General features: G+C 43.7%; 1 protein-coding gene across 2 annotated transcripts in view; it reads left to right on the top strand.

Moving 5' to 3' along the window:
- The first annotated feature begins 8,812 nt into the window (after positions 1-8,812).
- The window catches only part of BCAT1 (branched chain amino acid transaminase 1), a 59,778-nt gene continuing 51,548 nt past the window's right edge, over positions 8,813-17,042 (top strand). For both annotated transcript variants that reach the window (XM_009906174.2, XM_054168201.1), the window contains exon 1: positions 8,813-9,129. In XM_009906174.2, the coding sequence (XP_009904476.1) occupies positions 9,121-9,129 (9 nt within the window). In that variant the 5' untranslated portion in view covers positions 8,813-9,120. The remainder of the gene's footprint in view (positions 9,130-17,042) is intronic.

Below are 17,042 nucleotides of genomic sequence, written 5' to 3'. Positions count from 1 at the left end.
TAGAAATGGCAAAAAAAAAGCCTATATTTGCCTGATGTGGCATGTGTGTTACAGTTTACAGACAGGACTAAGTATGACTTGTGGCTTCTACCTCAAGAGATAAATCAATTTTAACTGCTCTTGTAGATTTTTGTGTGTTAAAATGCCTAGAGAATAACACTACAGCAGTTTGGCAAACTCCTCATTTGCTGTACTGGACTGCTAGTCTGTATGTGGGAATCAAGTACTGTCTGAAGCAGACAGTGTTCATCATTTACATCAGAAGTCAGCTCCCTGAAGCTGTGCGTTCTTGTCTTTGGAAAAGCAATGTGATGGGAAAGGTGGATTGCACCACATGACTATGGAGCTCTGACTGAAAGCAAATTGCTTGGTAAGCTGAAGTGCTGAAGTACCTTCGTCAACAAGAAAGATGGTATCTTTCAGAGGTGATGAATGTGTTGCTGTACTTGATCTTTTGGGCCTCTGAAATGCCGGGATGCAGGCAGTTCATCACTTCTATTTAATTGTTTTAAATCAAAAGTCAGTTTTTGTCAAATGTGAACTATTGTGAAAAGTGTCTGAGGGAACAAAATTGTATGTTGAATTTAGTGTATGTGGAATTTATCCCTCAAAGTAATAATGTTGTCTTTGAGACAGTTTTGCCCAGATAAATGTGGGTGGCAGCAAAGGTCAAAACGACTTAGCCTTAAAAGTCTTTCTGTCATTGTGAAAATATCTTTAACAGAAACATGCTTGAAGCATTTCCCCTTTTAAATATAATTTATAATTGCTGCTTTCAAAATCATAAGGATGGATCTTATTCTGAGCAAATGAATACTGTAAATATCCTTGTCATACCTTGAATAAATGGGTACCTTTTTCTATAATGTGTCTCTGTGTCTCTCTTTGTGCACCTTTAAGAAAGTTTTTTTGACACGTTCTCCTTTCTGAAGGTTAGGGAACGAACACTCTTACTGCTTGGCTATCTTAGGCTGTTGTGACTTGAATTGTAAACAGTGCCTTTGCTCTTAACTGGAAAAGTTTCCTTTCTCTTTCTTGCAATAGGCATTCCCCTACTTATTCAGGTTCTTGCTTTGAGCACATCAGAACAAAGTGTGGAAATTGCAGTTTCATGGGAAATTGTTGCTAAACTCTGCCTCCTTTTCTGAGAAAAAAACTGAAACTGCAGGAGGAAAGGGTACATGTCTAGAACTTGGAGCAGGTTCTAGCCCCTGTGCTTTCTGTTTAGCTCAAGGATATGAGTGTATTCTCTGTCTGCCAGAGAACTGCCTGATAAGCAGATTTAGTTTTCTGTGGTGATCCACAGGCGTGCAGCCTACGCTGCAGGATTTTCATGGAGCAGAACAGCAAAGTAATTGGTTGCTGAGGTGTTGTGTTGGTGCCATGCACTAGGTGATGCCCTAAAACCAAACTGACAAGTTCCAGCCTCTCAACTAACTTTTACTGAAGTTCTATGCTAATAACCAGCACTCCTGATTTATAATGGCAAAAATCTCAGCTACATCTAATTACATTTTATTGAAGAGTAAGAGGTGCAGTGTTATGTGTGTGTAGCTCATAGCAAGTCCCTTGCAGGGAATAGTTGTCATTTATTAACCAGGAATACTTTGACAATATGCTTCCACTCTAGTTTAGAGTCTGTGTCCAAAAGATTGTGAAGGGATCTCGTCTGCAGTAGACATCAAAGGCAAGGTTTTATGAGATTATTTTAAAGTTTTTCCCTTGCCAGATTTCAAGGTATGGACTCCCCTAGTTGTAGCCTTTCTTCCTTTGCTTGCTTACCAGGCTGGAAATAAAGTCCATGTCCCTAAAACAAATGTAGTATATATTATTTCCCTGTTGCTTCTTCAGATGTTGCTGTCAACCCTTGGACTCCTGTTGCTATTTCTCTGGCTGCCACATCCTGGCATGCTTTGGGTGTTCCTTCTACCCTTCAGATCGCTATTACCAGCTATGACAGCACTAGCATGCCATTGCCAGATTACCTGGCACAGCAGAATTTGGCTTTTGTGGCCCTCTTCTGAGTTTTACCCCTCTAATGTTTGTCTTGGCATATTAAAGCACCTTTCAGAAGACTTGGATCTCGTGCTCAGTCCAACAAAGAGATTCCGCAGCTGCTGTAATCCCTTGCCAAGCCTAATTTCAGCACAATTATTAGGTGCTGAAGCAGCCTCGAATAATGGAACAATTTCCAGGAAAATTATAGAACTGATGTGTAATTGTGTGTGGAATTCTTTATCTCAGACTAAGTGTAATGACTAATTTGGGACGTTGCTCGAGATTTATTGATGTGCTTTTAACCCATCATTAACATGTCTAGTTCGCTTGCTGAAGTGGAGCATGCATGCTTGGAGATATGCTTACTGGAAAGCAAATGTGTTCCTCTGTGTGTTCTAGCAAGTATTCTTTTTCACTGAAGTAGTAGCAGCACCATTTTGCTGGGGAATGTGATGGATCTTGTATTAAAATACATTCATCGAAGCATCCTTTTGCATATGATGCTGAAAGCTCATAAAATCATTGGGTTCATGGCTGGCTTACCATGCACAGGAATTTCTCTACTGAAAGGGCTTAGGGCTCTAGGTCTCATTGTGATCCAAGAGCCAAGATGTTGATAACCATCGAACTGACCGCGGGCTAAAACGTCGGTGACCCCAGCCCCTTTATTTGTCTTTTTCAAAGTTACCCCGCACCTCGCTCTTCTGCGATCGGAAGAGGCGGCCACTGGGGGGCGCCAGGACGAAGCGAAACAGGGAGAGGCGGCGGGAAGGCCCCGGCGGTGCGGGCGGTTCACCGGCGGTGCGGGCACTGGCGCGGGGCAGACACCGGAAAGCCGGGGGCCAGAGATTAAGTGGTGGGCGAGGGCAAAAGGTACCTCCCCCTCTACTCCCCTCTGGTGAGACGCCACCTGGAGTATTGCGTCCAGTTCTGGAGTCCCTATTACAGAAAGGCTCTGGAGGCGCTGGAGCATGTCCAGGGAAGGGCCACGAGGATGAGCAGAGAGCTGGAGCTGCTCTCCTGTGAGGACAGACTGAGGGAGTTGGGGCTGTTCAGTCTGGAGAAGAGAAGGCTCCAAGGAGAACTTATTGTGGCCTTCCAGTATCTGAAGGGGGCCTACAAGAAAGCTGGGGAGGGACTTTTTAGGGTGTCAGGGAGTGATAGGACTGGGGGGAATGGAATGAAAAATGGAAATGGGTGTAAATTCAGATTGGATGTTAGGAAGAAGTTCTTCCCCATGAGGGTGGTGAGACACTGGCACAGGTTGCCCAGGGAGGTGGTGGAAGCCTCATCCCTCAAGGTTTTTAAGGCCAGGCTGGATGTGGCTCTGAGCAACGTGATCTAGTGTGAGGTGTCCCCGCCCATGGCAGGGGGCTTGGAACTAGATGACTCTTGAGGTCCCTTCCAACCCTAACAACCCTATGATTCTTATTGTCTTATTTGCAAATCAGTCCTATAGCCCGTAAGTGGGAACTGAAAAATGTCTTGGAAATGTCTGGCTGGTTTGATGTGCACTTCTTAGGCTTGATTTAATTTAGACTGGGCAACCACAGCGTAGCTTCAAAACACGAAGGGCACACTGAAATTTTTATAGACAGCCATTCATGCTGAAATGCTGTACATAAGCCCCCAGCTGGCAGTATCTGAAGCAGTCAGGTTGTGATTTGAAGATTCAGAAAATGGGCTTTCCACTTGCCACAGCCTGCCTGCCTCCTTTTCTCCAGGCACTCTCACAGAAAGAAGATATTGAACAGCACTGATCCCAATACGGATGCCTGAGGAACACCACTTGCCACCCATCTCCATCTAGACATCAAGCCATTGACCACTACCTTCTGAATGTCACCAGCCAGTTCTTTAGCCACTGAATAGTTCACCCCTCAAATCCATATTTCTCCAGCTTAGAGAGAAGGTTGTTGTGGGGGACAGAAGCCCGGATAGATATCATGTGTTTGTCTTCCCTTGTCCACTAATGTAGTCACTCCATTGTGGAAAGCCAGTGGTTGGTCAGGAAGGACTTGCCCTTGGGGAAGCCATGCTGGCTGTCTCAAATCACCTCCCTGTCCTTCATGTGCTTTAGCATCGCTTCTAGGAGGATCCATTTCATGATCTTCCCAGGCAGAGAGGTGAGGCTGACAGGTCGGTAATTTCCAAGGTCCCCTTTTCTATCCTTTTTACAGATGGGTGTAATGTTTCCCTTCCTCCAATCTCCAGGGACTTCACCTGACTGCTTCCCTTACAGTGGGAGGAACTTTACTGCCCTGGTCCTCACCTAGTGGTCTATCAACTTGGGTAAGATTGCCAGTGAAGACTGAGACAACAATTTACTGAGTACCTTGTCTGCTGATCCCAGCTCTCCATTCTCACTCCTCAGAGGGGGAACACTTTCTTCAATCTTCCTTTGCTGGTTAATGTACCTGTAGAAGGCCTTTTTGTTATTCTTTGCATCCCTTGCTAGACGCTCCAGCTATGCCTTGGCCTTGCTGTCCTACACAACCAGGCAGTGTTCCTATACTCCTCCCGGGTTACCTGTCCCTGCTTCCACTGTCTGTGCAATTCCCTCTTGCTCTTTATTCTCAGCAGCAGGTCTCTATTCAGCCATGCCAGTCTTTTCCCTCCCTTGCCAGATTTCTTACACCTGGGGATCAAGAGCTCTTGCACTAAGGAAAGTGTCCTTAAAGATCTGTCATCTCTGTTCTGCCCCCTGTCCCTGAGGATTGTTTCCCAGAGGGTCTTCTTGACTAACTCCATGAAAAGCTGGAATTTTGCTTTCCTAAAATTCAGAGTCCTGACTATACTCCTTCCCTGTCCCATATCCCTTAGGACTGGAAACCACCAGTGCATGATCACTGCAGCCCTAGCTACCTCCAATCTTGACATCACTGAATGAGCTCACTTGTGTTTGTGACCATCAGGTCCAGTACCGTGTCGTCTCAGGTAGGCTGTCTATTACCTGGCTTAAGGAGCTATCACTGAGGCAGTCTGGGAATCTCCTTGATCCCCTACAGCTTGCGGTGTTACCTTCCAGCAGATGCCAGGGTGACTGAAGATCCCCAGCAAGAAAAGATCCAGTGAGCATGAAGCTTCCTCGATGGCTTCATCAGTGGGCTCCCTATGATCAGGTGGCCTGTTGCAGAAGCCAACCACAAGGCTCCCTGTGTTGCCTCTGTCTCTAATTCTTATCCATAATCTTTCAACCTGTTCATTGCTATTCTTCAGGGACAGCTCTTCACACTCTATCCATTTCCTCACATAAAGGGCAACATCTCTGCCCCTCCTTCCTCACCTGTCCCTTCTGAACAGCTTGTAGCTATCAATAGCCACACTACAGTCATGGGATTCACCTCACCAAGTTTTAGTGGTGGCAGTCAGGTCAGTTTTCTATCAGCACAGGAGTTTCCAATTCCTCTTATTTGTCACCCATGCTGCATATGCTTTTGTAGAGGCACATCAGCTGGGTTGTTGACCGCATCACTTTTCTAGTGGAGCTCCCCTTGATTCCCTCAAGATGTCTTTCTTGTAGTGAGGGGCCCAAAACTGAACCCAGTGTTTGAGGTACAACCTCAGTATTGCCAAGTAGAGGGGTACAATCACTTCCCTACTCATGGTCACTCTGTTCGTGATACAGGCCATGATGCCATTGGCCTTCTTGGCCACCTGTGCTTACTGCTGGCTCATGTTCAGCCACCTGTTAACCAGCACCTCCAGGTCCTTTCCTGCTGGGCAACTTTCCAGCCACTCTGTCCCAAGCCTGTAGCATGGCATGGAGTCATTGTGACCCAAGTGCAGCAGCTGGCACTTGGCTTTGTTAAACCTCATAAAACTGACCCTGGCCTATTGAGCCAGCCTGTCCAGATCCCTCTGCAGAGCCTTCCTACCCTCAAGCAGAACACTCCCACTCAATTCAGTGTCATCTGCATACTTACTGAAGGTGCATTCAATTCCTTCATCCAGATCATTGATCAAGATATTAAAGAGAACTGGCCCTCAAATTGAGCCCCAGGGAACACTACCTGTGACCAGTTACCAACTGGCTTTAACTCCATTTATCATCACTGTTTGGGCCCAGCCAGCCAGTTGTTAATCTAACAAAGCATCCACCCATCCAAGCCATGAGCAGCTAGTTTCTCCAGGAGGATACCATGAGAAATGGTGTCAAAGGCTTCACTAAAGTCCATATAAATAATATCCATAGCTTTTCCCTCATCCACTAAGCAGGTCACCTTGTCATAGAAGGAGATCAGGTTCATCAAGCAGGACCCTTCCTTCATGAACCCATGGTGACTGGACCTTGCTGAGTGGCTTTTATGATGAACCACCTCAGTTTGCTCCTCCAGAGAAGAGTGACAAAAGTCTCATAAGGAACAGCTGAGGAAACTGGGGTTATTTAGCCTCAAGAAAATAAGTCAAGCCAGATGTTATTGCCATCTACAACTGCCTGAAAGGAGGTTGTAGTGAGGTAGGCATTAGTGTTTTCTCACAATTAAGCAATCAGACAATTGGAAGTGGCCTCAAGTTGTGCCAGGTGAGGTTTAGATTGGATGTAAGGAAGAATTTCTTCACCAAAAGATCGTCAAGTATTGGAATAGACTACCCAGGAAAGTGGTTAAGTCAGCATCCCTGGAGATAGTTAAGAGATGTGTAGATGTGGTGCCTAGGGGACATGGTTTAGCGGTGGACTTTGCAGTGCTATCTTAACAGCTGGGCTTGATGATCTTGAAGTTTTTTTCCAACCTGAACAGTTCTATGATTCTGTGAACCTGTGTGGAGAATTACCCTCAATTTTTGCACAAATTAGCAAGTGTTTCCCCTCTCTTTTCTGCCATTTTTTCAGCAGGCCTCATCAGGGGACAAAGAATCAATTGGCAGTTATACAACCCTGAGAATTACCTTGGCTGGGAAGAATGGGCTGGCAAGGAATCTTGGTGCTTCCCTTAAACAGTGAAGGAACCATCCAAGGTGGGAGTCTCCTATTCACTCAACATCTGAGGTGCTACTGCCTGTTGCAGCATCCATCTATGCCCATTCACATCTCTGCTGCACCTAAGATCATTTTAACTGCCTTTCAGAAGTGACTGACATTTTGCTTACTGTGATGTAAGGGAAGCTGGCCCCATTCTGGCAGATCTGTGGGACAGGCAGCACTGAGGTGAAGCAGGTGCAATGGCCTGGGACATTCTGGAAGAGGCCAACACCTCCACCCTTGCCCCACCAGGAGGCAAAAGGAGAGCAGGTGAGTAGCTAGAAAAAAAAGAAGAAAACTAGAAGAAATGTTGGAAACAAACTCTATCCTTGGTTGATTCTTAGACCATAATATTTTTCTTGCCTCTCAGGGCAGAAATAAAGTGACACGTTCACAAAGTGCTTATCTAGGAAGAGTGTGTAAAATGCTGCACAAACTGCTTGAAGCTATCAGCATATCAGGATTTTGCCCTTACATGCTGATTCTGTTCTTATAAATCTTTTGTAGGCATCTTCATTGACTGTCAGAGACAGGATATTGGATTAAATGGACCTTTGGCCTGACCCACTATGGCTGTTCTCATGTTGTGGTTGTAATCTGAAGATAATTCACTGTGAATAGATTGAGTTACTCTCCTGAGCAGTAGTTCACTGATGATTAATGGTATCTGCATCTTTGCTGCCTTCTCTGCCTCTTGTTCCTGGCTTTATCTTTCTTCTCTCCTAAATATCCACGAAAACATCACTATTCACATCAACTTTCATTTTTGGTACAGTGGTGTTTACCTGTGTTTCTACAGAACCCAAATTTTTGTAATTCCATTAAATAGCACTTTTTTACCTGGCTGAAGAGTGTCAGGAACAGACATCTATGGCACTGTACAAGAGAGAATAATTCATGTACATCATATGCAAAGCAGAACCTGCCACTTCAGAAGGTAACACTGAGATGAAACAGCTTTCTACAACTCCTCTCAAGCAGATCAGAAGGGGAAAACGTTTACAAAAACAGTAGTAATGGAAGAAATTACTTAAACATAATATCAGTAAAGATGAAAGTAAGCACATTGTGAACATCATGCTGTGGTTATACTGGGACTTTCTCACAAAAATTCATAGGTTTTGTTTGTTTGTTTCACTGGCAGCAGCACTGATAGAACAGACTAAACCAGCCTCTGATGTTTATTCTTCTGTTTTCAAAGTGGTGGTCACCTACACACGGAAATGGGTGATCCAGCAGTACACCCCAGATGGCCACCTGAGGTGTGAGCTGTGAAGGTGTCGCTACGTGGGCTTCAGCATGGACTAGGCAGCGGTTGCCAAGAAGATGCAGAGGCCCATTGTGAAACATCTGGCAGCCCCAGCTAGCTCCAAAGAAAACGGGTTGCATGGGCCCCTCCTGTGTTCGTTGCCAGCCCTGGAAGGCTTAGCACAAGTTGTGCACGTATCAGTGGAAGGCGGAGGGCCCGGGGAAAGGCTGCCTTGCTGCGGGAGAGCCGAGCGGCTTGCCAGCGATGGGACGGATAAACAGCGAGGTGTTTGGTGTGTCAGACAGCTTGGACGGTAGAAGGAGGAAATGAGTCAGAGACGGAAAACGATGAGTTTCTGAATGCCTCCTAAAGGAGAGGGGTGCGAAGAACGTGTGCTCCTCAGTATAAACTACTTCGAAAGCACTTAATTGTCTCTGTTCGGTAGGCGCAGCGCATGATGTGGGGCCATTTTAGGGCAGAGCCACAGCTGCCCCCGAGCGCTGACCTGGCCCTGATGGTAGGCGCGGGCGGTGGGTGTGCGTCCGCCAGCCTCGCCCCCCTGCCGCGGTGCTGCCGGTGCCTCCGCCGGGCGAGGCGGGAGGTGTGCGTGCCCGCTGGGACCAGCGAGGCGGGGCAGCCCGCAGTCCCTCGCCGCTTTCCCCGCTGGCTGCTGCCGTGCGCGCCGCCCTCGCCCGCTGATGCAATCAGAGTCCGCAAGCGGCGGCAGTGGCCACGACGGCGGCAGCAGGCGGATGGTCCGGCCCTGAGCCCGCGCAGTGCGCCGCCGCCACCCTGAGCTGCAGCCGTGTGCTCGGCGACCCGCGGGGTTCCAGCAGCTGCTCTGCCCGAAACGAGCGGTACCCGTCGAGAGCCTGCTCCGCCACGGCAGAGGTGGTCCCTGTTTGCCAGCATGATGAAGGTAAGCGGAGCGGGTTTCCTGCCAGAATCCCTTCGTTCATCCTTCGGGGATGGAGAGCGGCAGAGGGGCTTTTCCTCAGCAAACGTGGAAAACGGTAGTTTACTGATTCGCTTCTAGAGATTTTGATGCTATCATTTGATATTTGTGCTTTGCAAAGGAGATTCCTACCCCCAAGAGGTTTATTGTTCGAGATTTAGAAGCAGGATGTGTGTGGTTCTACCTCTTTCCACGTTCTTTCATCGCAGACAACGTGTGGAAAAGAAATGACGAGTCAGGAGAGAGAAAGCGGGGGAAGGGAAGGTGTAGCATTTGTCCTGGGGGGATTTCTTACCATTTATTTGTAACATGCGACTCTCAGTGATTAAAACTGCAAAAGGTATGGTCTGCTGGCAGGCATTATGCCTTTTTATGCTTATGAGTTTATTATAGGTCTCATGTGGTACTAAAATAGACTATGGGTAAAAACCAGCAGTATGCATTTAGAGGTTTCGAGTAATTTCAGAAATAACTTTTAAGTAATGGAGGAGGAGTTGTCAGTAGTGAACACTAACGTGAGAGATGAGCATTTGTGGAAATGATTCTTTTATGAATGCCATGGTTATGCGCTGCTCAGTGAGGCTGATCTGGGGATTAAAAAGAAGTCTTCCTTAGCAAGGCAAAGGGCATGGAGATAGCACGGGTGCTTTTCGCTTAGGCTGAGGGAACACTCCAGCAACTTCATGCTGTACTAAGAATAATTCTTGGGCTTTGAAGAAGGTCTTTGCTGGGCTGTGAACTTGCCAGCTGTAGCCTTATACCAAGGTTAACAGCTGAGGGAAAAACAAGACTGAGTTATTTTGCTGTCCTTTGTTAACTATGACAGATGGAATGGGCACAACAGTTAGGTGACTGTCAGGTGTCTCCCCAGCTCTTCTCAGGCATCGATGACAAGTGTTACTCTCATTCCATCCCAGGTCTCATCTACATTGCTTTCTCCTGCGTGAGTCTTAACAGTGGTGCAGGTGCTGCTGCTGATGGCGGGGCTAGAATGGGCAAGTGCTCTGGAGGAGCTTCAGGAGGCTCTGATCAGCCCCAGTTGTACTTTCTGCAACTGGAGAGTGGCAGACCAGCCATGGCAGAAAACTGATCTGAAGCTGCTCAGGGAAAATACACGTGAAGCTGCTCTCAGCCAGACTGCTTAGGGACAGAATGTAAGAGGCTGTCATGTTTTTATATCACTTTTGCCATACCTGTTGCGTGCCTAGGAAAGAGGGCACGAGCCCAGTCTCTGGGGTGTTACCCAGCACCTAGCAATAGTGCTTTGGCATACCCATGTGAAAAACTTGTAGCAGGCCAGCCATAGACGTACCTGTCTACTTGCTCAAAGCAGCTGATATCTCACTGGGTTCTTCTCACCTGCACAAAACCTAAGGTTGCTTTGTATTTTTACTGTAGAAAAGACAGGAAGCAATTAGCTACATAAGTACAGGCTTGTCACTTGCAAATGGTGTAGCCTTGGGCAAGTCAGTTCTGTCCGAGTCCTTTTACCCTTTATTTGCCTCATCTGTTCAGACTGTAAGCTCTTCAGGGTTATGTCTGTCACTCAGTATTTGTGAAGCATGAATCAAAGGTGCAGAAAAATTTCCATTTGATTGTTACAGTATTTATGCAAAACCCAATAATTTTATAAAGGTGTCAGTAAGCAACAGCATTATTACAGCTCCTTATCCCTTCATCTCCCTCTTCATCGTTTCCTGCTTTTAGTCATAACCCTCCCTTTCTTCTTGAACCGTTTCCAGCCCAGCCTCAACCCTGTCTTTCTAGCCTGTTTAAAGGACTGTTATGTATAAGAAATGAATTATGCCTCTGGTTCCTGCAGTCCTGCCTTATCTACCTATTGCACTGATTGTTACTGAGGGGCCTAGTACTCCAAGCATTGTGTGATCCAGTGGATGTTCTGAATTTTCCTATGGAAATTTAGCATTGAAATCTGCTGCAGAAGCAAAGATTGCAAAACCATCAGGTAGCTTTAATACAGTTGCTGTCTTGCTGAACCACCCCAGGGGCCATATCCTTCATTTAATTTGATAGATTAGTGAATTCCATCTGAATTATCTTAGTCATGGATTTATTCCTAGGAGGGCAATATTAGGAAAGGAGGTAAAACAGGTCATTAATTTTGTAAGCACTCACTCTGTATTTGTTCAGCCATTTTAAAACAACCTATTTGGTGTGGGTGTGCTACAGAATTGGAACAGGCATATTCATTATTTATGTTGTGCCGTTTTCTGAAGTGATTAATCACAGCTGACTGTATAACAGAATGCACTTTGAGCTGCTTCGATGGCAGGATCTTCAGTGTTAGCATAGAGGAGCTAGGGGGTAAATGCTGCTTGGAAAATTTGTACAATTAGCCTTCTTGCAGCACACATGTGAAGACTGGCCTCTTCATGTCACACAGTGATATATTATGTACTCCACAATGCTAGATAAGCTCATCAGAGACTTCTGTGAGCTCAAGCCATTCAGTACTGATTGTGGCTTTTGATAATAAATTGTGGCTATCCAACAGCCGTGGTGGCTGTAATGTAGAGATTAAATGCACAACCTTCATGTTGAATTTCTGAATGTTAATGATACTAGAGCACAAATCAAAGCAATACATGACCCTAATTTGTTAATCATAGCCACTTACATGCTTGTAGCTTGATAACTCCAATTCTTACATAGGATTAAGTAAATGGGTGACCTCATTTACCTTGGAAACAATTTCATCACTTTATACACATTAGAGACAGTTAACATTACCTCATAAAATAGAGCACCTGTTGTAGAGTGGCAGTTTCATACACATTACCATATGCTATTGCGGCTGAAAATCCACTGGTCTGTTTATGGAGAGGTCTAATGTTGCTCTTTGGTGTGTATAATCAAATGATCCAAAAGAGTTGAGGTGAACTGAATAATTTAAACTGCCTTTAAAAATGATCAAGCTCTACCCATCTGTCTTTTGTACATCTTGGCACATAGTTCATTACTGGTTTTCAGACTAATGCCATAATACCCTTCCAACAGAGTTACTCATTCACTTTCTTCTATTGAGGTCTACAGTATGTTCCAAGTTTTATTCTGAAGTATACCTGATGCATTAATGAAATGCAGCATATGATGTCTCAGTAGGTACACAGCTCTTGCTAATTCAATTTGCATATTGGAGCATTTCACACAGTATTTGATTAAAACAATCTTAAGCAAAAAAGCCAACCAACCAAAAAAAAACCCCAAACCACCAAACAAAAAAAAATCCCCCCCAAAATGGTTTTCCTGGTATATGAATAGAGTTTAGTTTAACAGGGAATTCTGATTATTAATTTCTGCTAGAGTTCAGAAAGATGAGTGCCCTACTAGACACTTGTTCAATTTTATTTAAACTGTTGGTTTAGGAGTCATGAATCCTGTAATAAATGCTTGACTTTGCATTGCCTTTACTGAATATGATTATTTTTTTTCAACTTTGACAGTGGGAGGCTGAGGGAACTGGGTTTGTTTAGTCTGGAGAAGAGGCTTTGGGGTGAGGTAACGGCAGCCTTCTGAAACCTAGAGGAGAGTCAAAGAGATAAGAGTGTGGCTCAGCAATAATGTATGGTAGGGAAAACAAGAGACTGGCATAAACTGAAATGGAAAAGGCTCAAACAAGATTTAAGGAAAAAGTTGATCCCACAAGGACAGTCCAGGCAGTGGAACAGGTTGCCAAGAGAGGCTGTGCAATCACCATCTCTCAAGACTCAACTGGATAAATTTGTGAGAAATCTGGCCTGAGCTCAGAGCTGAGCTTTGAGCAGGAGGTTGGACTGGAGACCTCCTGAGGCCCCTTCCAGCCTGGATTTTCCTGTGGTCCTAGAAAAAAGGTTATGAGCTAAGATGATTTTTCTTTTACGTTTTTACATGCATTCTTGGTCTTTGAGACAGTAGTGTGGATGTTTGTCCAGAACCCTGCATGCTAGGTTTGTAACAGAACAAGAACTCTCTGCAGAGATGACCTTGTAACATACCAGTATGGTAGTAGTATTTTGTCTTCTCTATTATCTTGAGGGATTCCTTAACAGAGGAGGTTGAACAGTAATGTTGGTGTGAGTCTCTTCACTGGACTGCTAATTTATTTGGACACTCTGGAGGTTATCAGTGTTCTATCAGTGTGCCTACTGCTGATTCAGGAAAGAGGACTGTACCTCTTTCTTACACTCTCAACACCTTTCCTGTAAGTCCTCATCCAAGAGCTAAGCTATCAACTTTCTTATAACCAGAATACATCCTGGTTTTGCTAGATTGTTTGTTAGTTTGTTTCTTACCATGCACTTTAAGAATGATTGTTTAAACAGGGATCATTGTACCACTAGGAGCTGGCCATGGGAAGGGAAGAGGGATGTCAAAACTCCTAAGGCAATTACTCATGGGAAAGCTAAGGTGATACCTTAGGGATTTAAACATCTCTTTCTTAAGGTTGGTGGGTTTATAATACTGCTGGCTTTACAAAAACCTAGCAGCTTATTGTTAGTTTTGAGATGACTTCACAAGGTTTTCTTTTAACTTATTTTTCAGTGCAACTTGACTGCAAGTAAAGTTCAATGCACTGCCAGAATTCTTACAGCTTCTGAACTTCTAGTAGTTTTAACTTCTGTAATATTTGATGCTTAGCTTTCTAAATTGTGTTTTTCCTTTGGTATGTCAAAAATAAAACACTGGGAAATCTACATGAAGCACTGGGGAAAAAGGAGACCTTTATTTTTTTCATTTTCTGGAATGTGACCTTTAAAAGACTGTATCTTTAATATATAAATGTGCCATACAAAATTACACATTCCACTCTTACCACCAAATTATTGCTTCACAAAGTTTCATACAACTGCACATGATCATGTAATTCATTAAAACTCACACAAAGTCCTCTTAAAATCAGCAGCAATAGTATAATTTCTCTTGATGCATGGAGTAAAATACATTATTAATCAGAAAGGTATGGGGAAGAAAACTTCCTAGCAAATTTGAATACTTGGAGTACTCTCAACATATTTAGCAGGGTTGCTAAGGAAGTTTCTTACCATATGCATGATGCAGGTTTTATTTCCCTAATTTTAAAGTATGAGGAAACAGGTTTGGTTTTTGATCCCAGATTATTAGAAGCCTATAGGATCTGTAGTTTTACAGCATTCAGAAGTACAATAAGAATTTCTGAGAACAGAGCATCAAGATGTATTAAGATCATCAAGGTCACAATCAGTGCTAGTGTTAAAAGTCAAAACTCTAAGTTCTTCTGAATCCTGCCCTACGTTGTGGCAGTGCTTGCTTACAAAATCAAAGAATCTCTTCCTAAATGCTTGGAAACATTGCCTGAAGTACAGGGAGTGAAAGTTATTAAAAATTAATAGTTGTATACTGGTATAAAAGTGCAATGTGAGCAAAGTTTATTGCTGGCATGGCATGGATTAGTATTTATAGCGTGGAGTTACTACAGCATGCAGTGGCTACGCAGCCACGATATTTGCCACAGCTGAGCTGTACAGCTGCACATATGCATGCACACAGAAAAACATCATACAATATTCATATGCTTGTATATTTCAGGCATTTATTCACCATGAGTGCATCATTTGATTTTTTTGAAGCAAGGATGATGGTTGGATATCCTGTAACCTATTTGCATATACATGGGAACTAACTGCAGACTCTGCCTTATACTGCACTAACTGTCTTTAGAAACCAAAGTGCAGTTTGGGAGAGAGATGAAAGTTTCCCTCGTCAGGAAGTGTTTTGTTTCTGTAACCATAGAGGAAGTCCATTGGGTTGTTTGACTGTATTTGGTTCAGCTTAGTTTTTCTCCTTTCTGTATCTTTCTTACATAGCTGTGCTTTTTCCTCAATCTGATCTGGTGCTGTGGCCTAGTCCATGGCCTGGGTTTCATCCTCAGTATCTCACACTGCTCTGTAGAATACCAAGACAAGTTCTGCAGTCTGTGGTGTGGCTTTTTTTTTCTTCACATTAACAAGTGCCTGTCCCATCAGAATAGCTTCACTTTTTAACATTATAATTTGCCTTTAAATACCTTTTCTTAGATGATTTTGGGCATTTTGAGACAGATTCTCTTCTTGACACCTGGAAGCAAACTGTGACATCAACATTCCATTCTGTTGCTCCATTGATCTGAAAATGCTGCATTTACAATTGTTTCTTTTTGTATCTTCTTTTATCTGGTTTTATTGTAGCCAACAATAGTCATCATGTCAACTGGGCAAAATATGTCTTGCAATATACATATAAAATTAAATGTTCTGTCATGCCATTTGTAGGTGAACTGGATTTTAACAGTGGATAGATAAACCCAATTCTGAACTGTTTTAAGATACTCATGTGGGTGGAAGCTGGACAAAACCCTTAGTTCATGAGGGTGTTAAAAATAAGTGATTTATTGACCTGAGCAGGGCTGCTTGGTCATAGATACAAATGTTGAACTATAAGAGGACAACTATACATTACCTGTCACACACCTGTTTATTTCTAGTGGCATTTCTTAGTATTTCAAAGTTGTCATTTTTCTGTTAGAGACTGTGATGACCTTTTACCATGCTGTAATTTTGGCAAAAGGCCTCTCTTTGCTTTGCATTCTTAATGCTGACACCTCTTGCAAATACCTCATCTGTAACCATAGCTTTTCAAGGCCACTTTTTATGTGCTGAGTGTTCTTTTGCTCTCAAATTCCCTGGGCAGAATCCAGCTTGCTCTGGGCACTGTAGCAAATGATAAGAGATTTCATATGAAGGACTTGCTCACAGGTAACCTTAATGTAGCTCCCAATTTTTTGGTATTACCATGTGTGATTTTTCCCTGTCTTAGAGTTGTTACACAGTTTAATATAAGCTAAATAGGTGGAGTATCTGGCTTTGTCACAAGTTTAAAATATTGTGCTTTTGAGCAGACATCGTGAAGAAAAGCAGCAGCTTGTGTGTGCTATCTTGGTGTTTTTCCCCTTTCAAGGGATTAATGTGTGACACTGTACAGTGACACTTTAGTTGTTCTCTGCTTTTCTTGGCTTGTTTAGTAAACTACTATGTGATAATTTACATTTACTTGGTGTGGTGGATTATGCTTGCTACCTTTTGTTGTATCCACTGAAACTCGGACTGTAAAGTAAGAGAAGCTCCCTAACATATTGTGAGCTGGATGTCTTTCATTTAAATGTTTTCCCTCTCTAATTTGTTCTTTATTTGGACAAGAATATGAACACCATTGTAGGTGGTTCCAAGGATTTTCTCCAGGGTTTAGCTCTGTTTCTAGGACCATTTATGTCAAGAGGAAAGCTTCAGCTTCTCCTCTATGTTGTTGAATAGTGTCCAGTTAAATCAAATTAAGTCAGTGTTTGAACACACAGCAAAAGATATGTCACAAAGATACAACATAGACTTTGGTAAAAGCCAGGAAAAGATCACCCATTACTCCAGACCAATTGTGCCAGGCTTAAAACTCACTGGAACTAGTATAGGCAGGCCTTCTGCAGCCATATCCTGTGTGCTGTTATGCAAGAAGCTTGCATAGGGCATAGCTGCTGAGTAGAGTACGCAGCTAAAACCACATCAGTCATCTACGCTGGTTCTTGAGAAGAATTGTAGTGGATCTGGTGGGTATGACTCTATAAGGAAGAGGAGCTGTAGATGTAGTTTCTGGGGAGCTGTGCACACCCTGTTCTGGAATCTGTCCACCTCCCAGTGAATTCTCTGAAGCAACTGCCAACAGGTGTGAGGTATGCTGATGGGACAATCTATGCCTAAACTTCCTGTCTGTAGAAGAGAGAGATATATTTCTACCTTCCTTCATTTAGGTGTTGCAACTGTAGAGCCAGTATTAATTTTCAAGGCTTCCAGGTAGTACAGTAAGAAGATTTA

This window comes from Dryobates pubescens, chromosome 15, assembly GCF_014839835.1.
Source record: "Dryobates pubescens isolate bDryPub1 chromosome 15, bDryPub1.pri, whole genome shotgun sequence".
NCBI classification, from domain to species: domain Eukaryota; kingdom Metazoa; phylum Chordata; class Aves; order Piciformes; family Picidae; genus Dryobates; species Dryobates pubescens.
Note: the sequence above shows the minus strand (reverse complement) of the source record. Positions and strands in the feature narration are given on the sequence as shown.